This window comes from Nothobranchius furzeri, chromosome 2, assembly GCF_043380555.1.
Source record: "Nothobranchius furzeri strain GRZ-AD chromosome 2, NfurGRZ-RIMD1, whole genome shotgun sequence".
Taxonomy (NCBI): Eukaryota; Metazoa; Chordata; class Actinopteri; order Cyprinodontiformes; family Nothobranchiidae; genus Nothobranchius; species Nothobranchius furzeri.
In genome coordinates, this window is record NC_091742.1 from 100,779,299 (window position 1) to 100,805,876 (window position 26,578).

General features: G+C 41.2%; 1 protein-coding gene across 3 annotated transcripts in view; it reads left to right on the forward strand.

Moving 5' to 3' along the window:
• LOC107372892 (SCAN domain-containing protein 3) overlaps positions 1 to 13,551 on the forward strand; it is a 39,114-nt gene extending 25,563 nt beyond the window's left edge. The window contains exons 3-7 of one of the 3 annotated variants that reach the window (XR_011519170.1): positions 310 to 4,599; positions 4,687 to 5,365; positions 6,309 to 6,538; positions 6,915 to 7,014; positions 7,265 to 9,351. Coding sequence is in view for 2 of the 3 variants with exons in the window: in XM_070548533.1 (XP_070404634.1) it covers positions 9,954 to 11,825 (1,872 nt within the window). In the remaining variant the exon portion in view is untranslated. Of the gene's footprint in view, positions 1 to 309; positions 5,366 to 6,308; positions 6,539 to 6,914; positions 7,015 to 7,264 lie in introns of all 3 variants that reach the window. The other 2 variants (XM_070548533.1, XM_054737532.2) reach the window with 2 other exon arrangements.
• Positions 13,552 to 26,578: the final 13,027 nt, after the last annotated feature.

Consider the following 26,578-nt stretch of genomic DNA (forward strand, 5'->3'; position numbering starts at 1 on the left):
CATGACAACCCAGGGTCCAGACCAGGAAGCAGAGTCGTAGTTTAACCCACCCGTCTGCAGCTTCTGTACTGTTACCCACCCACTACCCCATAGAGACAGTGTCCTGCCCACGGCCAAAATCACACAGATTAAATATCAGGCTTAATAAAGCAAATCATGGAAATCTCATAAATATTAGAACAAATTCAACTGAGCAGAAAACTAGAAAAATTAAATGTGGGTTGTTGAACATTAGATCCATTTTTTCTAAGACTTTGTTAGCTAATTACTTGATTTGTGATAATCAGATCTCTTTGCTCTCTCTCACAGAATCCTGGCTGCAGCAAGAGGACTATGTTAGCTTAAACGAGTCGACTCCTTCAAATTATTTAAATCATCACATTGCTCGAAGTACAGGGCGAGGAGGAGGAGTGGCAACCATTTTTCATTCTGACTTATTAATCAGTCCCTTACAGATTAATAGTTACAGTTCGTTTGAACATCTTATTCTTAGTTTTCCTAATCCAGATAGCAAAACTGTAAAACCACTCTTGTTTGTAGTTTTATATCGTCCACCAGGCCCTTACTCTGAGTTTTTGGATAAGATCTCTGATTTTTTATCTGATTTGGTGCTAAATACTGATAAGGTCATTGTAGTGGGGGATTTCAACATTCATGTGGACATTAAAAATGATGGCCTCAACGTAGCCTTTAGTAATATCTTAGACTCAATTGGTTTTACTCAAAGAATACATAGCTCCACCCACTCCTGCCATCATACATTGGACCTTGTTCTGACTTATGGCATTGAGTGTGAGGAAATAACAATCTTTCCACATAATCCAGTCCTCTCAGACCACTTTCTGATAACCTTTGAGTTTTTTATAACTGAGTTCTCGAGACATGAAAGTAAATTTCATTATAGTCGGTCTCTATCTGACAACGCTGTTGCGTCTTTTAAATCAACTGTTCCATCTTTACTGTCCTCAGCATCTCAGAGGCATGTAGCAGAGGGCAATATTTTCAGTTCTAGCCCCTCACAAATTGATGCCTTAGTTCATCATGTGACTTCCTCTTTACGTGTGGCATTAGATGATGTTGCCCCTTTAAAATTGAAGGTAATTAGGGACAGGAATTTGGCTCCCTGGTTTAATTCTCATCTACGAGCCTTAAAACAAAACTCTAGGAAATTGGAGAGAACATGGCGCTCTACGCACCATGAGGAGGCCTACTTGTCCTGGAAAAATAGTCTTGTGCTTTATAAAAATAAGCTTCAACAAACTAGAACTGCTTATTTTTCAGCATTAATTGAGGAGAATAAGCATAATCCTAAATTTCTTTTCAGTACAGTTGCTAAACTTACACAGAATCACAGCTCTGAGCCATCTATTCCCTTAGCCCTCAGCAGCAATGACTTCATGGGATTTTTTACAAGTAAAATTAATTCTATTAGAAACAAAATCTTTAGCATCCTCCCTAATGCGATTTCTTCTTCCTCAGTAAGTGAGGCAGCTTCAGAGGTGACTCTAGAACCTCATCTGTGCTTGAACCATTTTGATCCAGTTGAGCTTTCAGAGTTATCAAAAATATTAGCTTCATCTAAACCTTCAACTTGCATTTTGGATCCAATCCCAACCAAATTATTTAAAGATGCATTTCCTTTGGTTACTGCCCCCATTCTAGATATAATCAATCTATCCTTAGTAAATGGGTATGTACCACAAGATTTTAAGGTTGCTGTAATCAAACCTTCACTTAAGAAGCCTTCTCTGGATCCAGATGACCCAATGAATTACAGACCAATATCTAACCTTCCATTTTTATCCAAAGTCCTGGAGAAAATAGTGGCCATCCAAGTATGTCAGCATTTAAACACTAATGCTCTGTTTGAGGAATTTCAGTCTGGTTTTAGAGAGTATCACAGCACTGAAACTGCATTAGTGAGAGTTACAAATGATATTCTCATGGCCTCAGATAAGAATCTTGTGTCTGTTCTAGTCTTGTTAGATCTCAGTGCTGCTTTTGATACAGTTGATCACAATGTTCTTTTAGAAAGACTTGAACATGTTGTAGGGATCAAAGGAACAGCATTAGGCTGGTTTAAATCCTACCTGTCTGACAGATTTCATTTTGTAAATGTACATGACAAATCTTCTTCATACTCCAGGGTTACTTGCGGAGTACCACAGGGTTCAGTGCTTGGGCCAATTCTTTTTACTATATATATGCTCCCAATTGGTAAAATCATCAGACAGCATGGGATAAACTTCCACTGTTATGCTGACGATACTCAATTATATTTATCCATTAACCCTGATGAACCTAATCGGTTGGGTAGATTACAGGCTTGTCTTGAGGACATAAAAAATTGGATGACTCTTAACTTCTTGCTTTTAAATCAAGACAAGACGGAAGTTCTCATCTTTGGACCAGAAATCCAGAAAAGGAAATTGCTTAGCCAATCGCCTGACCTTAATGGCATTACATTAATCTCCGAGAACAAAGCAAGGAACCTTGGTGTTATCTTTGACCAGGACATGTCATTCAAATCCCAGGTTTCACAAGTTTGTCGGATTTCCTTTTTCCACCTTCGGAATATTGCTAAGATTAGAAGCATACTTTCCAGGAGTGATGCTGAAAAACTAGTTCATGCATTTATTACATCAAGACTGGATTACTGTAATCCATTACTCTCAGGAAGTCCACAGAATGTAGTTAAAAGTCTTCAGCTTGTCCAAAATGCTGCAGCTAGAGTTCTGATGAGAATTAAAAAGAGAGATCATATCTCTCCTGTCTTAGCTTCCCTACATTGGCTACCTGTTAAATTCAGAATAGATTTTAAGATCCTTCTTCTCACATATAAAGCTCTTAATAATCAAGGTCCATCATACATCAGTAATCTGATTGTTCCATATGTTCCTAACCGAGCACTTCGCTCTCAGACTGCAGGTCTACTGGTGGTTCCAAGAATATCTAAACTTAGGATGGGAGGCAGATCTTTTAGTTATCAGGCTCCTCTCCTGTGGAACCAGCTCCCAGCTTTAGTCCGTGAGGCAGACACTTTGTCTACTTTTAAGAATAGGCTTAAAACATTTTTATTTGATAGGGCTTATAGTTAAAATCTGATGTTAGCCTAGATCTGGACAAGTGGGGGAGTACAGGGAGGTGGAGTGTACAGTCGGTAAAGACGGCTCTCCCTTGCCCTGCCTCCAACATGCCTACATCTAAATAGGATAGGTTATCCAGAGTTAACTCTGTAGTTATGCTGCTATAGGCTTAGACTGCTGGAGGACACACTGACTACTTTTCACACTCTACTGCTTTCTTCTACAGTCTGCTCTTTAACTGTACTATTTTGTGCAATTTCAGCTGTTAACTTTATTTTCTCTCTAAGTGTTTTTCTCCCCAGAAGAAGCTACAATGACGTTCTGCCTAGCTGTGGTGGCCTCATGGAGGGGGCCATCGACTAGCACACTGCTGCTAACCACTAATACATTCTCTCTCTCCTGATAATAACTTTTTGTTTTCATTGACTTTTGATGTGCTAATACTAGTCTATCCGTTTAATTATAGATCCACTAGGATAAATACAATAAAGTTTATCTTTCACCAAATACAATATTTACTAAGACATCGCAATATAACTATAGACACATTACTTGTCTGTGTGTGTGTGTGTGTGTGTGTGTGTGTGTGTGTGTGTGTGTGTGTGTGTGTGTGTGTGTGTGTGTGTGTGTGTGTGTGTGTGTGTGTGTGTGTGTGTGTGTGTGTGTGTGTGTGTGTGTGTGTGTGTGTGTGTGTGTGTGTGTGTGTGTGTGTGTGTGTGTGTGTGTGTGTCTGCTCTGTCTTCTCCATCCCCAGTGAGTCGTGGAGGATGGCTGCTTATACTGAGCCAGGATTCTCTGGAGGTTTCTTCCTGTTAAAAGGGAGTTTTCCTCTCCACTGTCGCTGCATGCTTGCTTAGTATGAGGATTGCTGTATAGTCACTGACACTAGTCAGTGACTTGATGCAATTTGCTGGGTTCCTTATATAGGAAACATTATTTCTGATTGGCTTAATGAACTGTGAATTGGAATGTTTATTATGTGAAGTGCCTTGAGACGACTCTTGTCGTGATTTGGCGCTATATAAATAAACTTGAATTGAATTGAATGTTTATAGTATAACAATAGAGAAGTTAATAACGCCTACACGTACAGGTGGCTTAAGGTGCTATGGTGAGGTTAGCCTTTGGCTTTGTTCAGGTTGAGATTACCTGGATGCAAAATGTTTTTGTATGTATTTTTATTTTTTTTATGATGCTGAATCTTGGAATTCTCATCTGCCAAAATAATTTGTACATTAACTGCAGATCAGTGAGAATTGGAATTATTTAATGAATAAAAGTGCACGTGTCAGGTTACCAGTCAAAATTGTTTCATGGAAGGGGCTTTTAAAACTGTTAAAAGGGAATCTGTCACTATAGTCAGTACCGGTAAGTTAATGCATTTGAATAAATAAATGTGTCCCTTGCAGGGCTAAACCAGATTTCTTATTCCTAGAAATGGACAAAATGGGATTTGTGTGCAGAAAGCTAGCATTCTGTCTGGTAATATGTGGAAACTTGTACTGTACTCTAAGTAAGAGCCCATCTGTTTACAGATGCAGGTTACCACTGAAACACTGCGTTGAAACTATTATTTCTCTCTCTCTGTCTCTCTGTGCAGGTTGACAAGGCAGTATTGTGAATCATGACTGATGAGCAAATGTCAAAATACATCACGTCATATGGTGACTGAGTAGCTGTCCTATCTTTCTGTGAACAAACACAGTGTCACAGCACCAATAAAGAGACTCTATCACAGAGAATAAAATGTAAAATAGGGGCACGCAAGATGAAGTCCAAGACGAGGATCAGTGAGTGGTACACCAGATGAACCCTGGACAAAAAAATATGGCAGCAGAGAAGACGTCAAGGAAGGTTGAAATTGGATGGCTTCATTTTGGCAGTGATGGATACGGTCACGTACGGACCAATAGTGGTGGAGGCACAAGACATGCAACACTGGCAAAAACAACAACTGTTGCTCAGATGGTGGAATTAGGAAAGGAGCTGTTTTTCCCCGATGGGCGCTCAACAAAAGGACCAGCTGAAGACTTCACATTTGGCATCTGTGATTTTAAAAGAACAGGATTCCCTTGGATAGCACCCTCGGCCAAATGTATGAACAAGCTAAACTGAAGCTGCTCAGATTTTACATTTGTACAAAAGAAGGAGCTTCAACAGACCACTCATCTGAGGAGAAGGGGCTTCTAGAAGATGAAGAAGATGGATGTCACTCAGGCGATGCCATCACAGATCTGCAGGCTCTTTCAAATTCATCTGATAGTGATGGAGGCACCCAGGTATACTGAAATATGTTTTTGACAAGTTGAATAATGATACTAACAAGGACTGATGTAAATTATTTGCTAAAAAGATGACTCTCTTCAGTCAATACCTTTATTATGACTGTCTTTCTACATGTACCTGCAAACCTGTGATGTGTGTTTGTTTATGTTGCATCTCTAAACATGTTTATTTGGGATTACATGTGTACTAACACGGCTTTATGTGTTGCATTAGTGTTGTATGACTGTCTGTGGTACACACCTTTCTCACAATCATTAATATACGTTTTTCTGCCATTGCATTATAGAGACTGAGACAAGATGCAGGACTATCTAAAAATGAGTGCCGAGATGTGCGTTATTCTTAAGCGATAGTTCAGCATTTGTTAAAGTAGCCTATTTCTGTAATCCCCACAGTCGTATGAGCACCGTGGGTAAATTACATTTATCAGTGCCTGTTACTTTCTCCAGGTGATGTGTGTGTTGCACAGTGAACACAATGGAGGTGAACTAAACATGCGCTGCTTGAAATCACTCATCACAGCGCGACGTCTGAAATGATGTTCCAGCTTTATTTTTGGCATGAAAAACACTCGGGTAATGTTCATTACTTCATTCTGTGGTGAATGCACAGGTCACAACCTCTCTATTCAGTCTTTTGGAGCTGCTGGATGATATATTTTAAATATCTAAAGTTTTGAGGAACAGCACATCAATTTACCTTCTTTGTTTTCACTGTGCAGCATGTCTTTTTGTCATGGCTCTAAAAGCACCAGGCACTGATAAAATAACGAGAAAAGTCAAACTCACACGTCAGTAGGGATTATAACGTGTAATATACTGTGTTTTAATGTGTAATCTTACACAGCATGTTATAATAAATGTGGAATATGTTCTAATATTACTGGATACTACATTAAAACCTACCGTCTTTGCTGTGTTTTCAAATGCAAACAAGAGAAGGGCAGTACTTGAGACGGAGACGGCACAAAGCCCAGGTCCAGCACGTCCCTCTCAGTCAACCCCAACAGACATTACCAGTAGGAACGTCGACAAGGACAACACAGGAGTGAGCTCGGCTCACCGGAGCCCCCGTCTGAAGAGGCCGACACACTTGTGTGGGATTCCGACCACGATGGTGTGGTGGTTGTACATTTTAACCATGTTGAGGGAGATGATGTCATACAGGTATGAAAGATTTTCTGTTTGAAAATAATTTTCATGAACTTTCATATCAAATATTTACTGGTGCTGAAAGTGAATAATTATCTTTAGTGAAAGTGGAATTCAGTTAGGGCCTTTTGGTCTCATTCCTGGGATTATGCAGAAATTGTAACTCTGACTTATGAAGGGTTAGGGTTATAATGTTCTGTCTCTAAAATGTAAGAGTTTTCATTTCTCAAAGCCTAAGTGAGTTTTTACATCTTGTATCTGGAGAATTTCTGATTCTTTTTCTAGAAGTTACACTGAAGAAGAGTAATTTGGACAGACCTATAAAAAAGTCAGCAATGACGTCATAGATTTATGCTTTCATGTGTCTTCTGGGATGTGTTATATTGTTCAGATTGCTGAGGTGAGTGGAGCCCCTACGCAGGTTACACAGCTTCCACGCCCTTCAGGCGATGGCCTAACTGGACTGGATGAGCAGCTGTTCATACGTTCAGGTAAGACCCACCATTTTAACTTTGATGTTCTCAAGGGTCTCGTGTACTGGGGTAAGAGAGCACACATTCTGAATAGAAAGCAGTTTGACGAGGGGGTTTGTGACACCATATAAAATATGCTTGGGTTTTGTTTTTATGTGAAACATAGGACCCAAGGCTACTTCAACCTTGGCACAAGCATGCTAAGGGCTAGGATACTTTGGCCTCTGCTTTACTCATTAGTCACTCGCTCTGTTTTTTATGTATTTAGTTCTTCCAGCTGGACAGTGAGCTGAATTTGCCATCGGATTCAAGCAGCCAGGTTTCCTCAACAACATCGTCCAGCGTCGCAGGAAATCCACAGACCATGCGGCGTGCTTCAGTTTGCAGGATAAAGGTCGTCGATGATCTTTTGGCCGTATTTACCGACAGCAGCATCATGAATGTGACTTTAAAGATGGGTTTTGTAAACGAAAAAGCCGTTGATGATGCTGGGTTGTCTAGGGAGGTGTACACAGCCTTCTGGGAGCACGTTCTTGAACAGTGTGAGGGGAAATGGAGCGAGTTCCAAGGCTGAGGCCAGATTTCTCGGAGGCTGAATGGCAAGCGGTTGGACGCATTTGGGTAAAAGGATTTCTCGATCATGGTGGAATGCCAGCGAAGCTTTCCCTGGCTTTCATTTTAGCATGCATCAGTGGAATGGACAACGTTGATGCAGAGACCTTGATGTCATCGTTTCTCAACGACCTGCCTCCTATCGAAAGATCAGCTGTTGAGAAGGCTCTCCAGGGCACAATGGAGGAAAGTGATCAAGAGGACTTGATGGACCTTTTCACACGGATGGGTTCTCATTCCTTACCTCCACAGAATGGCATGAAGTCTGCCATAGAAATGATGGCCCACAAAGCCACTCACTCTCCAAGAGCCGAAGATTGTAGTTGATTGCTTCTCCACTCCCGTGTCACACGTAAAGCTGAAACTACCAGATAAGGACAGTGTGTTGAATCTGTATGAGTTAAAGAAGCCCACAGGCAAAAGAGTGATGCAGCTGCTTGAAACAGCTAAGGCGGTGCTGTCTCAGAGAGAACAAGCAACCTTTTACCATCTCCAGCGTTGTGTGAGAACTGCTGATCAAGCCAAAGCTGAGAAAATCCTGCGTTTCTGCACAGGTTCCTCAGTTACTTGTGTTGAGAAAATTATGGTTAGCTTTAATGCAGAAACTGGTCTCAACAGAAGGCCTGTTGCTCACTCCTGTGGAGCTGCACCTGATGTACCATGTACATATGTGTACATATATGTACATGATACATATATGTGTATACAGTTCTTACCCAGAATTCCACACAGAGTTTGACAACATCCTGTCCAGCAACTACTTAGATGTGGACATTATTTGAACTTGCACGTGATGTTGAAAAGGCCTTATTGTATGGTTGATTTTATTTATTTTTGTTATCATTTAAACACCTTGATGCACTGAAAATTGGGGTAAGCAGTTGTTCATTTAAATTTACATTAGCTTGCAATTTAATTTTTCTATTGGTGTAATAGGACACCTCCAGAGTTTTTACAGTACTTATGTTTTGAAATATACTTTGAAAATGACTGCAGCTTTTATTTCCACCAGTTTGAGTAGAACCCAGCTTCACTGCTGAACTTGTTCCTTAAAGAACATTAGTGTAATGCTAATGTCAAATGGATATTCCACCTTTATTTAGAATTTTATCTTTTGTCATATTCCCCTGAGTTTGAAAAGTTAGGAAAAACATTTCGTAACCTGCCCCGTCATTCTTCCCATCTGGCAGCAGCCAGCTTGCGCTAGTTTAGCATAAAACAATGTCAGGGAATATAACCAGCACAATGCTCGTTGTTCCCATTTACTTTGTTTTCATGTGTAACCAAAGCAAACTGGCTCCAGCCAGATGAGGGGAATGACAGGGCAAGTTTTTTCCCTGAAATATAACTAAAGATAAAATTCTACATAAAGGTGGGATATCAATTGAAATTCACACCAGAATGTTCCTTATTCAGAAAAAGGTTGCTACTCCCTGTAGAGACGAGTGTTCCTGTTTACAACATGTTCTGTATACGCTGCGGTTGCCTGTGTGAGATGGCCTTCAGAACGATCGTAATATTTCCATTACATTAATTTACTAGTGGAACTTAATGCCACCACATACATTTTTATTGAATGTGAGTGCATGTTGTCATTACGTGACCTATAAGTACTGCAGTGTAAATTTTTATATCACTTGTTTTTTATTGACAAACCAGTCAGATATGGCCAAGTTCAAGGTAGCAGATTTCTCATGTTTTTTTCCGTTCATACAGAATAATACATTTTCTGCTCCACTCTGACATCACAAGCTTGGCTACAGAGTTTGTTCATCTGCACATACTGTATCTTCACTGTCCACTACTGCAATATATGAACACGTTTTGAGAAATAGATGAACCTATAGTGGGAAATGCAAAATATTTTTTGAATTTTTTTAGAAGAAAAATTTAAATGATAATTTAACTATCTATCAAAATAGTGCAGAGATCACTAATAGGCGGACCTGGGTCCAGATCCGGACCGAAATGCTGTCTGGTGTGGACCCGAGCCTAATGCCAAAATAAAGTTCGCCTAATTTTATAACCGCTTCTGGCCGGTGCAGCTATTGCATTCTTTACGGTAGTATTCTAGCATCCACGAACACCCACAGGCCAATTGTGCGCGAGTTTAGTCAGACCACGTGACACCAACAAGCCAATAACATGTTTTATTCCTGCCAGAAAATACAGGCGATACGTAGCGAAAATAAACGGTTCAGACGCCGGAGAGAAGAGCAGAAATTTGAACAGAGAAAACGAGAGATTCAGGCGGAGAGCGGTGGAAAGAAGGAGACATTCAGGCTAAGAGCAGCGACAAGGAGAGATTCAGGCGGGTGAGACGGAGAGAAGTAGAGAAAGCAGAAATGGCAGCCTCTAAAAAACGGAAAGTGGACAGCGAAAATAGAGCATTTAATCCAGAATGGACAGAGTCATTTCTCTTTGTTCTTCCCACTGGTGGCACAAAACCTGTTTGTCTCATATGTTCAGAAACAGTGGCACTTATTAAAAGTGGCAATGTGAAACGCCATTATGAGACAAAACACAAATGTTTTGAAGAAACATATCCCCTCAGATCAGAAGTAAGATCAGAGAAAATACGTAGTCTCAAAGCCCAGTATGACCAGTCCACCAGGATCCTGAGCCACACGTTCACTGCTCAGCAACGAGCCCATGAGAGTTCCCTCAGAGTTTCTTGGATTTTGGGTCAGCACAAAAAACCATTTACTGATGGAGAGGTTGTCAAAGAGTGTATGACAGCAGTTGCTGAAACACTGTTTGAAGGAAAAGAAAAACAAGAAGTTTGTGAAAAAATAAAGCAAATCCCCATATCAGCATCATCGGCTACAAAGAAAAGTGAAACACTGACTCAGGATGTTGTAGCCCAGCTAGATGGAGCCATACAGAAGGCACCATGTGTGGGTTTGGCTGTGGATGAGTCCACTGACGTGTGTGATAATGCTCAGCTGTTGGTTTATGTGAGGTTTTATTACACAGAGCAGAAAGCATTCTATGAAGACCTGCTGGGTATTACTCCTCTTCAGACCAGCACAACAGGAGAGGACATCTACCTGGCCATTATGGAGATGTTGGCAAAGAGAGGAATGGAGCCTTCAAAAGTGATTTCAATAACTACAGATGGAGCCCCTGCTATGATAGGGAGAGAAAAGGGAGCTGTAACAAGAATGAAGAAAGACAACCCTGACCTCTTAACCTACCATTGCATTATTCATCAATCTGTCCTCTGTGCCTCCCTGTCAGATGAGCATGCTGAGGTGATGACTTCAGTGATGAAAATGATCAACTTTCTTAGAGCGTCCTCTTCCTACCAGCATCGCATGCTTAGAGAATTCCTCAAAGAAGTTGATGCCAATGCTGATGATCTTCTGCTGCACAACAATGTGAGATGGCTCAGCAAAGGCCGAGTTTTAGCACGCTTTTGGGCCATCAGGAGGGAAGTAGCATCTTTTTTGGCAGAGCTAAAACATCATAAGGCAACACAGTTGTCTACATTTCTAGAAAATGAGAAGCAGATGGACAATGTCGCCTTTTTGGTTGATATAACTTCACATCTAAACGAACTGAACTTGAGGCTACAGGGCAAGGACAATTCCATTTGTGAACTAATGACAGCTGTCTGTGCCTTTCAGAGAAAAATTGAAATGTTCAAGGAGGACTTGCAGGAAGACTGTGTCCACTTCCCAGCAGTGCAGGAACAGGTTCAGGGACAGCGAGATGTCTCGTCGTTTGTTGTCTTCATTGATAAACTTATTGCTAACTTCAGCAATCGTTTTGATAGCTTCAGCATTGGCCAGCAGCTCACCATGTTCATTCAGAACCCATTCCTCATCACAGATGTCAGGAGCTTCTCAAAGGAAGCCACACAGCATTTTAAATGGGTCAATGCCAGGGATCTTCAGATGGAGTTAGTTGACCTCCAAGCAAACTTGGCCATGAATGAACTGTCTGCCAGGACTGACCCGTCCTCATTCTGGCTCCAAATGGTTCCTGAGACAGCTTTCTCACGTCTAAAGAAAGTAGCCCTGTACATCCTGACCATGTTTGGTTCCACCCACAACTGTGAGGCAGCGTTCTCCACAATAAACATTATAAAAAACAAATATCGTTCCAGGCTCACCAATGAGCATCTCCACACATGCATGAGGATGACTCTGTCTCCATTCAAGCCCAGGTTCAAAATGTTGGCAGGACAAGCAAGAGCTCACTTCTCTCACTAAGTAAAAATGTGGAAAACATTAACCTAAATATATGTTCAGTTATTACATGTGTGCAGAGTCACATTTTTTAAAATCATTTTAAGACTTTTTAGTTCGCACGTGAAGAGGAAAAATGTAAAAAATTAAGCTTTTTCTACATTTATTCTGAAGTTAGTAGTTTGTGAAGATTCAGTTGCCATGTCTTATTTTCTTGTTGACACTTTTTTCTACTTTTATTTAGTAAATGAGAGAACATTCCAAATAAATCATTTACATGTTCAACACTTTAAGTGACAATAAATGTCATAAGTATTTGAATTACACTGAAGTATTTCTGATTTGATATGCAAATTAATAATGCAGATGTTGATAAAACTGCTAGGATACTTAAATACATGTCACACTATTGTAGGTCGGACATAATGATCTTTCGGACCTTGGGCTAAAAAAATTCTTTCTGACTGGACCTTTTTAAATAGTATTTGTATACCCCTGAAATAGTGGGTACTTTATTGTTCCCATACAGGGCATAAAGAAATATCCCTGAATCACAAAGATGCAGTGATGGCCTCTCTTAGGTGCCTGTACAAAGTCATAGCCTTACAGGGATCTGATGGCAAGGTCAGATGGGACTCCGCAATGAAGATGTTGCATAGTTCATACACAACTTGATCGCATGGTATGGGCCGGCGAAAGACGCATTCATCTTTGCACAGCTGAAGATGTTCATCTTCAACAGGGGAAAGAAAGTCTCTGGTCCCATTGAGCTGAGGCAATGCATACATCACATTGGGCTTACCCTTGGGACATGGATGTTCCTCGATGGTCTGATGATGTGTGCATTCCAAACCTGGACAGTGTCATCTAACTCATCCTGTTAAAAAAGAATAAAGAAATAGAATTAGGAAAAACTGCTCATTCATATACACTTTAAAAATGTTCTCTCTCCTCCCTCTGTATTTTATCTGCTCTCCCTCCATCCTTCCCTCTCCTCCCTTCATCCTTTCCTCCCTCCTTCCTCACATTCTGTCTCTCTGCTCCATTCTATTATTCATCCCTTTCTCTAGCTCCTTCTCTCTCTCACTCACACACACACTCACCTGGATGAGTCCCATGCAACTAAACTGAAGAATAGCCTTGTCCAGAAAACCGCCGTCAAAAAATCCATTGTCTCTCATGTCTGCAAACAGAGACATCCAGAATTCCACACACTGGTTGCGCAGAAACCCCCACCAATACTCAATCCGTTGATTGGCGGTGCTTGCTCCCTCCAGGTAGCTGTCGACAGAGCCGTCTAGATTAATGGGGACGAGGAACCGCTGAAAGCCTCTGACATGGCCGTTTTCTGTCCCGAGATCGCCTCTCACAATCCTAGGGCATCCCTCTAAACGTTGGACCGCATCAACGTAATAACCCCCGATCAATTTTGGGTCACTACTCGTCATATAGCCATTAAGCCAGATTATTTTTCGGGAAAACCCGTTGATACATCCGTTGATGCAAAAGCCATATGGCTTCAGTTTGTCATAGCTGTCAAGATATGGCCAAGTTCAAGGTAGCAGACAGCATGAGGATGTCCTCACACACCTGTAACCTATCAGCTCATCTGGCAGAATAGAGAGAGAAGAGACAACACCACATCTCCTGTTCCTGGAAAGCCTTCAGCCTTCCTTCGATGACTGAGAACCTCCATCAGCTCTGTCTCCTGTCTGCCTACAATTATTATAATAAATATTGTGTTTGACAAGTTTTTTGTGCTGCCAAATGTCTCATTTTGATTCCAGTTTTGATATTTTAATGGATATTTATAAATTACATTGATTATCACATTGTTGCATGTTTAACTAGCTCTATTGTGATGAATTAAACTAGCACCTCACTGTTAAAAGCTCGTTTTAATTTCAAGCATGTTTAAGTATTTATGGACATGAACAAAAACAGGAAATATATTAAATAAATCTCAATTTATATAACAAATAAGGGGGAAAGTCATTGAAAGGCACATTCTTCCGGAAGCTCCTGATCCTGACGACACCAGCAGAGACCAGCTGCAGACACCAGAGGACCTAGAACCAAGAGAGCAGCTAGTGTCCGTAAATAAATAATGAAATCAGGGCAGTTTTAGTGGGCTGAACACATTACAGAATAATTTTCTCATGGGGTATTTTCATAACTTTCTATGCAGCAGACTATAACTTGAGCCCAGGGCTCCTGGAGAGCTGCTATCCAGCACGTTTCAGTGGTTTTCCTGCTTTAACAGGTTAGTTTTGCTGTTAAGCAGCTCAGCTATTTGTTGCTGATTAAAACCAGGTGTGTTGAAGCAGATAAACCTCTAAAACATGCTGAATACTAGCTCTCTAAGGCCGTGGAGCCAAACCCTGCAGCTAATCCAATGCTATGGCTAACGGCTACTTACCATTCAGAGCTGGTTCTGTTGGGTCGGTTCCGCTAGTTTCAGGCAACTCACAAGCTCAAAACAATAATAAGGCTCAGGTCCGCTTGTCTCCTCCAAATAGACTTGGTCCCTTTCTTCTCGAGTGTCTGGGTAAGGAGGGGGAGAAACGTCCTCCACTTCTAATAACTGCATAGAGTGAAGGGAGCTAGCATCGTCTAGTTAGCCATCGTCTTCGTCACTGCCGCAGCTCCGCCCTCTCGGTCCTCCAGGCAACGCCTACTAATGTTGCAGTTTTTAAAATTGATACGTGGGTGGAGAAGGACTCCGAGGCACACTTGACCTGCTCTTTAACAGATTAAAATGACCCATATAACCCACATTCCCTCCCTTTCCCACACAATTGTGACAGTCACCCTCAGTCCACAAACCATTCCCAAGTGCGTGCATGTGCACACACACGTACACATAACACATTAAAAGACCACAGTAAACACTAGGCTGAGCTCAGATTGGACAGATAATGAAAGACACGCCATCAAGGGAGCCATCTGCCTTGACAGCAGCAGCCAAGACACCAATCCAGGGGATTACCCTGGATTAATTACTGGGAGGGAGGGTGGCAACCTCCTCCACTACCTGGGCACAACCCTAGGGGCGCCCCAGCCGCCACCACCGACCACTGGTCCCGAGGTGGAGGGCTCCACAGAGGAAACACTGGAAGGATTAAAATGTGACATGTAAAATAACAAAAGCTAAAATGGAAAATATGCACAATGTATGATGTAAAATATCCAATAAAATGTGTTACACGTTTGTTGTTTTATTTTTATAATCACAACAGTAATTAAAAGTAAGTAAAACAAGCATTTCAATAAATAGTAATCAGTTAAAAGCTAAACTAAAAAGGTGGGTCTTGAGCCTGATCCGTAGACCTGCCCACTCCAGCTGCTTGGTTGACTAGGGTTGCCACAAACGACCATTTTAATAGTCAGCTAATCACCAGTTTTGTTGACGATTAGTCGACTAATCGTGTCATTCATAAAAGTATAGCTTATTGCACCAAGATGCTCTGATATACCATCATTAGCTTCTAGTCTGAAGTGTGACATCTAATAATGCAGACAAGATGATGACTTACCAAACAACTTTTAATTAATCACTTGCAAGAACCTCTGGGTGTAATCCAGTCACCGGATGGTTCTCCACAGCCCAAAATAATGAAGTAAAACTAGGCAATAGGAAGGCCGAAGAACTCGGTAGGGTTAAATATTGTTGCTTTTAAACTTAATATATTACCTTTACTTATGACCAATAAGCTGTAATATTCTATATAAATGTAGAATATCAACCTGCTTGGTCTTCGGATGTTTAATCAGAAGATTGTAGGATTCTTTGCTTTTTCAGGGATCAAACACACTTCGTATCAATTCAGACAGTCAGGTTTATAAAATTCCATCTTTTAGTTCTTTTTACAACATAGAAAGGTTTTATTTACCTGCAACGTTTCGTTTGCGGCTGCAAACTTCGTCAGGCTGATGGTGGCGTCACTTCCTTCTCCGTTTATCCGCGGGCAGCAGAGGACGTTGTCGCCCTAAGCTGCCTGCTCTCTCCTCTCCGACGGGAGAGGGGAGAGTCTGACGAAGTTTGCAGCCGCAAACGAAACGTTGCAGGTAAATAAAACCTTTGTGTGTTTTAAAAAGAACTAAAAGATGGAATTAGAATTTAAACGCAGCAAGAACACACCAAAGATGTTTAAAGAAAAATACGGACAAGGGACTAAGGACTTCCGCCGTTTGGAACGTTTACATAAAAAATGCACACGTCTTAGGAACCACCTTCGCTTCAATTTTATCCCCAAATTCCACTAGCTCCGCTCCGGTCCGGTCCGCCCCCTCCTTCCGCAGCCGCTCACTTCCGAACTCAATTTTTACCGGTACCCGCTCTACAACGGCTCCGCTCCGGTGCGGAGACCTGAGGGGGGCAAACAAGCATGCGCGGGACTTTCGAGATCTTGCGATACCGTCCGAGCAGTAAACGCGGAAGTTAGATCCAAACACCCGTTGTGTGGGAGAAGCATCGGCATGAACTGTTTAATCTGCCCATCATTTGTGTTGACAGATCAGCAGTGTTTGGATCAACAAAGTGTGACTACTTTGATAGTAGAAACTGTATTTATGGCTTACTTTTGTGCATTTAAACTTCAGCCGCCACTGATAGTTGTTAAAAGTTGTTAAACCTGTGCATATGAAACAAAAAACGCCTTTTGTTTATCGATTTATTGTGAAAAACGGAAATTGTGCTTGCTCCTTTTCCTGTTGGGCCGTTGTGATTCCTGTCATTGACTGCGGAGGTGCTCCGGCGTCCGGCAAAAATAGGATCGATTCTATTTTTGCCGGACGCCGGAACAGAAGACGGCGCACGGCGCCGCACTGCCGGAGCACGGCCGCAGTAGTGGAATTGCTCTGATTGACTACAACGGGACCGATTTTGCTCCGGCGTTCGTGTCGGAGCGGAGCGGAGGTAGTGGAATTTGGGGGTGAGATGCTGGGACGAAAACATCATGCCAACAAGCCTACAGCTGAAAACACCGATCCGGACCAAGACAGCACAGAACACAATGGAAAGAGCACAGAGGGAACTACTCAAAGAAAGGATAAGAAATGTCATAACCAAACAGAAGTAAGTAGAAGACACCTGGACTTAAAAAGGAATTACAAACTAGATGAAAAAACTGAGGAACCATTAAAGGACACATGATGGAAAAACAGGAGAAAAAAAGAGTTCATAAAAGTAAAAGAAAGACACATAAAAAAGTTAAACAAACTCATCAACAAGAAAAAGAGAAAAATACAAGAAAACTCCACACAAAGCTCATGGGTACGTAACATTTCACAATAAGCTAACAGATGCAGAATAAAGCATTAAAAACAGGTTTCAACTTAGCAGTAACACCAAAGAAAATACCATATGATGAATTTATTGTAGCAACAGAACTAGCATGTCAACAGATCACAGATGAGGGAAAGAAAGCAGAACTCAGAAATAACGTAGTTGGGATATTAAAGAACAGCCAAAATCAACACAGTAATATTACAAAAGAAGAACAATCAGCCATGACAGCTTTATCCAAACATGAACAGATAATTATTCTACCGGCAGATAAAGGAAGAACCACAGTAGTTATGGACAGAGAAAAATATAAACAACAGATGAAACAGATACTAGAGGACAAAAATACATACAAAATACTTTAAAAAGACCCAACAGAAAACAGTAAGAAAAACATGAAAAAAATACTGAAGCCACTACAAGAAAAAGGCAAAATAACAGAAAAAATGTACAAACACTGGATTCCCACAGCAAACATAACACCAAGAATATATGGAACACCAAAAATACACAAACAAAACACCCCACTTAGACCAATAGTAGACAGCATAGGTACACCAACATACAACATGGCAAAAGATATCAGCAAAATCATTAGCCCGTTATTAGGAAACACAGACCAACACTGCAAAAATAGTATAGAATTGGCAAAAGAACTAAAGGAGATCTCAATAGAAGACAACGACATACTCATCTCACATGACGTCACATCTCTGTTCACAAAAACACCAACCCAAAAAACAATAGACATAGTAGTTAACAGAATCAGACAGGACAAGACTTTACACAAAAGGACAAACCTCACAGCAGATGACATAGCACAACTGATAGCACTGGTAGCTAACTCCACTTACTTCACATACGACAACACAATATACAAACAACTGGAAGGCTTCGCCATGGGTAACCCGTTATCAGCCATCCTGTGTGAGTTTTTCATGGAAGACCTGGAACAAAAAGCCATAGCCACTGCCCCCCCAAACTGTAAAATAAAATTATGGAAACGCTACGTAGACGACATACTGGATATCATACCAAAAGGACAAACGGAAACACTAAAGGTTGGTTTATGCTAGACGCGTCCGCGAGGTCCGCACGGCTCCGCGTGGAAAATTTGCGTCATTTTAACAACCACGCCCCTCCACCGCCCACCTAGGAAATTTTCTAACCACGCAGACTGTCAGACACGGAAAAACATGGCTGACTGGCAAGAACTAGTATGGCAGAGGTTGGTAAATACAGACATTTGTATGATTCAGCTCTCAGAGATCACCGTGATCAACATGTTGTTAATAATTCTTGGAGAGAAATAGCTCGCACTGTCGGAAAAGATGAGGACGCTGTTAAAAATGCTGGAATGCCATGTTGTAAACAGTAATTTTTACTTCTACTGTGGTGTAGTGTTGGATGCATGCCGTAGAGCTCCATGCTGCCCCCTACAGTTTGGGAGAATATTGGCTCACTGCAGAGACAAACGCTGCAAGTTGTGAAGCGCGTTCCATCCGCGAGCCGCATCACCAAGCGGAAAGTAAATGCGTCAAGCATAAACCAAGCTTAACACAACACTTAAACAACATTGACGACACAGGCAGCATAAAGTTCACTTATGAGTCAGAAACAGAAGGCAGCATAGCATTTATGGATATGAAAATCACCAGGCAGACCGACGGGACCCTAAACATAAACACATACAGGAAACCAACACACACAGACCAATATCTATTATGGACATCAGAACACCCCACCATACACAACATGTCAGTAATCAGAACATTATATCACCGAGCAAACATAATAACAGAAGAAAGAGACCGTAAACAAGAAGACAAACACATACAACACGCTTTAAAGACCTGCAGATACCCGACATGGGCAATAAACAAAGGAAAACAACAAACAACAACAGAAAGAAAAGAACAACCTAAGCAAAGAACCAGAAACCCAGAAAGACAAGAACTAAAACCAGTGATAACCCTACCATACATCAGAGGCATAACAGAAAAAATAAGAGCAACAATGAAAAAACACAACATAAACACACCAACAAAACCATACACAACAGTTAGAAACAGACTAGTGCACCCAAAAGACAAGATACCAGCTGGACTTAAATGTGGAGTCGTTTACCAAATCCCATGTAAACTCTGCAATAGAACACACATAGGAGAACCCGGACGCCAACTCAACACACGAACAATAGAACATAGAAAGGAGTGTGAGAAAGAAACAAGTGGAAAACACACAAGAGCAGCAAAACAAGAAGCAGAAAGCCCAATAAAGAAGTCGGCTGTAACGGATCACTGCTTCAGGAAGGTCGGATGACCTCTGGGCACCAAGGTTCAGTAGATTAACCGCAGCACCACCTTTCCAGTCCAGAAATGTTGCCAGGCACAACAGGTTGGAACTAGTTTGCATCTAGAAGAACTCTAAAGGACTCGGAACTGCATCAGCTTTGTTCTGCAGGAACCGTTAGCTGAGTCAGCTTCAGCGTGTAGCAGGTTTTTTGACACCTTATCAAAAGATGCTCTGGGTTAAAGAGGTTTTTGCTCTGGATGGCCGGCCCATAGCTTTCTCTAGAACTATAAAGGTATGACTGGTATAGTGTTGCTTCTTATGAGTTACTTATAATGGAGGGTTGTTTAATCACGTGACATTGCACATGCTGCCTAAGAAAGGTTTAAACTTGGCTCATATCAACATAAACGGTCTAAGAAACAAAGTAAGTGAAATCGAAGGTTTGTTGTCCAGAGATAATGTAAACGTTCTAGCCATCACTGAAACACATTTAGATCAAAGCTACGAGGACAGTGCACTTCTTATACAGGGTCACAACATTTACAGGAAGGGTCGTGATAAATACGGTGGGGAGTGGCTTTTTATGTGAAACTCTGCCGGTCAGAACAGGAACTGACCTTATGTTATCAGATATAGAAGTTTTGTGGTTACAGATGCAACTACCTTTCTCAAAACCAGTGTTAATTGCTTGTTGCTATAGACCTCCAAATGCAGGTAGCTGTTATTTAGATAAAGTATGTGACATGTTGGACAAAAACAGTATTTCTGGTTATGAAGTTTATTTTCTGGGGCATATGAATATAAACTGGTTCACACAGAATTGTTCTTTAAAAAACAAACTTTTAGACACTGAAAATATTTGTGGGTTAACTCAGGTTATGAAAAAAACCAACCCGTGTTTGTTTAAGAGCAGATGGTAAAGGTTCATCTACTTGTATAGATCATGTTTTCACTGATGTACCTGAACTATGCTCGACTATTTTGTCTGTTCCTGTTGGATTTAGTGATCATAATTTAATCATAAGAGGAAAGTAAAATTGACAAAGGTTGGTCCGAAAAGGATTAATAAACGATCATATAAGTTATTTAAAGAAGTGACATTTATTTAAGATGTTGAAAAAAGTAGTTGGTCAAATGTGTTTTCCAAAACTGACCCCGAAGAAGCTTTGCATGAATTTAACAAAGTATTTATGAAATTGGTGGATAGACATGCTCCTTTCAAGAAGTTTGTTGTCAGAACAACCAGTGCACCACGGTTGGATAAAGAAATAAGTATGAAAAGGAGAGATGATGCTAAAAAAAACTGCAGTAATTACTGATAATCAGATTGGAAATTATATAAACTATTTAGAAACCATGTAACAAAATTAAACAGAGGGAAAAAGAAAAGATATTATGAAAAACAAATAACTAATATTAAAATAAATAAATGTAAAATAATGGAATGTAATAAATCAGTTGCTTGGTAGAAACTGAAAATCAACATCTTGCTTTTTAGATGTTGGTGATCATTTTCTAACTGAGGCAAGTAAAATAGCTAATTATTTAAACAATTATTTTCTGATAAAGTGAATTCTTTAAAACAAACATTTCAAAATAGTCAACTGAATGAGCCACAAAAGTTTTATAAATAACAAGATTACGAAGGATAAGAATTGCACTTTTGTATTGAGGAAGATAAATTCTAACTAAGTAAGGAGGATTTAAAATAAACTGAAAAGTAAACCACCACGTTTGGATGGACTGGAAAACAAACTTCTAAAATTAGTCGCTGATGATACCGCTCCAGTCAATTGTCATATTTTAAGTTTATCCTGCTGCATTTTTCCTACACAATGGAAAAAAGCAAAAATAATACCAATTCCTAAAGATAAAGCTTCGACATTTTCAGGCTCTAATAGCCGCTCTAGCAGTCTTTTCAATTCTTTATCAAATACTTTATTAATCCCAGAGGGAAATCGATTGCTGTAGTAGCTCAGAATAATAATAATAATAATCAAGTTGTCAAAGAGTTATTGGCTGTGTCTCAATTCAGGGTCTGCATCCTTCGTCGGCCGGTGACGTCACAGCTAGGCCTGTCCCAATTCGAAGACTCCTTCAAATGCGGTCGACCAATCCGGCCTTCTTTTCGCCTGCATGAAGGTTGGGTCCGGTGTATCCTTCAGTGGTTTACATTTCCCAAGATGCCTTGCGGGCCGGACGGCAGAACTGTTACAAACAATGGCGGACAGTGAAGCGGGAGCTGTCGGAGAGGGTTGCGCATATAAATGTCAGTATAAACTTAAACTGTTAGGTTAAGGACTTTTGGTGATACATGAACGTCAGGCAGTATTAGGAAAACAGGCAGCGTAGGCACAAGTTTCATTTCTTTATTCTTCTTCTTCTCACATTAGCAATCCCCACAGTGCCACCTTTATGTCAGATACAGGAAGTACATCTAAGAACACAACAGAAGTGAATCTTCTATGTACATCACCAGAGAGGCCGATCTGTTTAAAGCGGGTTAAAAGAATAGTGTGGTCTACTGTATCAAAGGCAGAACTTGGATCCAGTAGAACCAACACTGTTGCCCTCCGGGCATCATAATTTAATCTTGTAGCAATATGAATGGCCTCATTTTGTGTCCCAAAGGTCACGTTCCCCCAGCCAGGTCGAGCTGGGTCGAGCTGTACTTTGTCCCACAGATTATCCATCGCAGGAGTCGGAAAGTCTGCTGAAAAACAACTTTTATCTGTCTGCTGTTCCTCCGCAAGATGAAGGACACTTCAAGATTATTTAAAATAATAATTTTAATAAACTCTTTTTACTCTTTATTACAAGGTTTATTACAATCAATCCTCTGTACTTACACAATTGCCCCTCGGGGATGATAAAAGTTTTTTTGAATTTGAATGTAGAAGAACACATAAAAGCGGTTCCACCTCCCTTTTTCCCATTCCTGGTAGAATAAATAAAGTTAAAGTTTGGTGGGGAGGCCTCTGTGAGAGCAACAGGAGCATCCGAACTCAACCAGGTCTCTGTTAAAAATAAACCTTGAAGATTATTGTCTAAAATCAGGTCGTTTATGATAAAAGTTTTGTTCAGCAGAGAGCGAACTTTTAAAGAGCCATGCTAACAGTGGCTGGGGATGAGGGAACTGTATGACTTATTGAATGTGAGACTCTGGACAACTGCTTGAGATAATGAAGGTGGGATCGGCTAGTTTTATGTTTGTGTGATCGCTCTCTGCTGATGACAGGTATGTGAGTGGTTTGAAAAGGCCCAAGTCCGATATGTGAGCTGAGCTAGCCAACACTGAACTCTGAAAAAAGACATTTATTAAAAACTTCAGTGGCAAACAAACCTTTCGTTTTCAACCCTTTCTTCTCCAAATACCAAACATTTATGTAACAGTACCCTTGCAAATCCCCAAATTATTCTTCTTATGTTCATTAAAGGAGGAATATGGAACATTAGAAATAAAAAGCTATTTTTAAACAAAAGCCTCCACGGGTGTTTAGAGGTGTGCAGAATGAACGTAGTTTTTCATTTAAGTTATATTTAAAAAAATGTATCTAATTTTTATTTTGTTGGGCACAACATTGGGTTTATACATCTACCAGCCACAAGAGGGCACTGTTGCTCTAGGCCAGCTCGGCGAGGCTGCGACTGTGTAAAAAGGCGGACTGATTCTGAGCCCAGAAGATGTTCTAACGGTGAATACGGTTGTAAAATAAACTTATTAGAAATGAGACCTTACCCTGTACGATTGGTCACCGGACATGGTGCTGGCTGTGTGGTGTGTCAGCAGTGAACCAACACCCCGGCAGCTGGAAAATTACTTCTTGTGTTGCAGTTACCACCTCTAAACACTAGATGTTGCCAGAGTTTCCGTGTTCCATATTCAAACTTTAATTCAAACATTTCAACCATATCTCAAAACCAACGTTTGTTTAAGTTAAACATTTCCAGCCGTTTATCTGGAGTGACGGTGCGGAGGCAGCAGCCTACGCAGAAAGGCCTCTCTGCTAAAAACAAAGTGAACTTTAATAATTTGCTGCAACAGGAAAGCTAACTTTTTACACTGATTCATTCACAAATCAGACGTGTTTTACTGTGAAGAACTATAGCAAACTGCTGCGGTACCTGGTGCAAGAAAAAATATGAGCAAAACTAGAATAAATAAACACAATGAAATGATAATATAGGGAATCGATAATTAAAGCAGAGCGGGTCAGTTCAGGTGCAAACACACTGTGCTGTATAACATACGTAAGATCAGACCATACCTAACACAACATGCCACCCAGCTCCTGGTGCAGTCTACTGTCATCTCCTGCCTCCATTACTGCAATGCCCTTCTAACTGGTCTTCCAGGCTGGACTGTGAGACCTCTTCAAATGGTCCAGAACGCAGCGGCGCGTCTGGTCTTCAATCAGCCAAAAAGATCACACGTCACCCCTCTGTTCATTGAGCTCCACTGGCTACCGCTAGCAGCACGCATCAAATTCAAACTGCTAACACTAGCATACAAAGTCCGAGATGGTACGGCTCCCATCTACCTGAATCCTCTTGCAAAGGCTTACGTCTCGGCCCGGCCGCTCCGGTCATCACAGGATGGTCGGCTAGCAGTGCCTACACCACGCTCAGGACAATCCAGACTCTTCTCATGCATCGTTCCACAAATGTGGAATGACCTTCCAAGCACTACCAGAACAGGAGCTTCCTTTTCAATTTTCAAGAAACTCCTGAAGACCCTGCTCTTCAGAGAGCATCTTCTAAACTAGCACCCTGCCTGCACCCGTCCCCCCTCTCTACTGTCCACTCCTTGTTCCCTCCTCCCCATGATTGATGTCACGTTGTTGTTAGCCTCAAGGGCAACATGCCTATTATCACTTGTAAGTCGCTTTGGACAAAAGCGTCTGCTAAATACATAAACATAAACAGACTCGTGGTTGGAGTGCAGCCGTTGGTGTACAGGAAGAAGAGCAGAGAGGAGAGAACACAGCCCTGAGGAGAACTGGTGCTGATGGTCTGCAGGTCAGAGACATTCTCCCCCAGCCTCATTTTCTGCTTCCTGTCCGTCAGAATTGGGTCAGGCACGTTCATATGGGACAGTTTGACTTGGAGGAGGTCTGGGAGGACTGTGTTGACCAGCCAAACCTGAAACCACTGACTAAACGACTTAACTAAACATTAAAGATGTGAGAATTACAATAATAATCATTGGAGTTAAACAGATGGTTTGTGTGTTGTGTGGACTCTCATGTGACTGTTTAAACTTGACTTTACACTAAATCTCTTCCCACAGAGCTCACAAACAAAAGGCTTATGTCCTGTATGGACTCTCATGTGTGTATCTAAATTTCCCTTGTGTGTAAATCTTTGTCCACAGAGCTCACAAGTAAAAGGCTTCTGTCCAGTGTGGACTCTCATGTGACCGTTTAAACTTGACTTTACACTAAATCTTTGTCCACAGAGCTCACAAGCAAAAGGCTTCTGTCCTGCATGAATTCTCATGTGTCTGTCCAAATTTCCCTTGTGTGTGAATTTTTGTCCACAGAGCTCACAAGCAAAAGGCTTCTGTCCTGTGTGGACTTTCATGTGTGTATATAAATTTGCCTTTTGTGTGAATGTTTGTCCACAGAGCTCACAAGCAAAAGGCTTCTGTCCTGTGTGGACTCTCATGTGCTCGTCTAAATGGTCCTTTCGGCTGAATCTTTTTCCACAGAGCTCACAAACAAAAGGCTTCTGTCCTGTGTGGACACTCATGTGTCTGTCTAAATTTTCCGTTCTAACAAATCTTTTTCCACAGAGTTCACAAGCACATTTATCTTGTCCTGTATGGACTTTTTTGTGTCTTTCAAAATTACACCTATGTTTATATTTTTGCCCACAGAGCTCACAAGCAAAATACTTCTGTCCTGTATGGACTTTCATGTGTGTGTCTAAATTTGCCTTTTGTGTGAATCTTTGTCCACAGAGCTCACAAACAAAAGGCTTCTGTCCTGTATGGACTCTCATGTGTGTGTCTAAATTTCCCTTGTGTGTGAATCTTTGTCCACAGAGCTCACAAGCAAAAGGCTTCTGTCTTGTGTGGACTCTAATGTGTCTCTTCAAGCTTCCCTTATGGGCAAATATTTTTCCACATTGCTCACAGGCAAAAGGCTTCTGTCCTATGTGGAGTTTCATGTGAGTGTTCAGATGTATCTTTCGGGAAAATCTTTTCCCACAGAGCTTACAAGCAAAAGGCTTTAGCTGACAGTCAGAATTGTTGCCATCCTGGTCATCATCTTCATCTTGGCTGACTTCAGTCTCTGAAGAGTTGGAATCATCTTTATAAAGTTTTGGATCTAGATTCCTGGTACGTTTTGCTCCTCCACAGTCCTCTCTACCACTTTCTGCATTCATCTGGTCAGTGGTGCTGCTGGTTGGAAGATCTGCGTCTTTAGGTTGGTTCTGATCAAACTGTGACAACAGAACTTCTCTTCCTTCTTCCTTAAACTGACGAGAATCTGCAGAGAATGAAATGTTGGTGGCATCAGTTTTAATCTCATCAAGCTGCTCCTCCTCTTCCTGCTTCATGTCGAAGGGCTCCATGTCCTTCTGGTTCAAAAGAGGCCTCAGTTCTTCAGAAGCTGGCTGCTTCATTAATCAGCACCATTTGCTGAACATCTACAAACACAAAAAAATAAAAGTTGCATGATGAGATATTTTACACTGTTCAAGCAAGAACAGTTAGAAATAAGTGAAACAACCCAATGAGATTGACATTAAAAGAACACACAGGGGTGGACCTTTAAAGCGCCCGAGCGCCAATGGCGCTAAATTTTCTCGTCGGGCGGTAAATACTTGACGACTTACCGCCCGGGTGGCGCCCAAGCCTTATTTGTCATTTACACACCGGCTTTCACCTGCATCATGGCCCCGCCCTGTAGGAAGCTGCCGTTTTCGTTTCGCATGCGTGAACCTGCGCGCCTCTAGCCACGTACTGCACTTGTACGATTCGTGCACGTACTGCATGATTCTAGTTATAGTCACGTGAACTATAAGTTCACTATTAAAGACGAAGTGGAACCACGCTAGAAACACACAAGCACGCAGGAAGATGGCGCCACCACAGGGATTGGATTTCTTGATGAAATCTCCGGCAAAACGCTTTAAAACTGGTGAGGAGAAGCGAGACAGTTCGACACGGTATGAAGCAGAGAAGCGT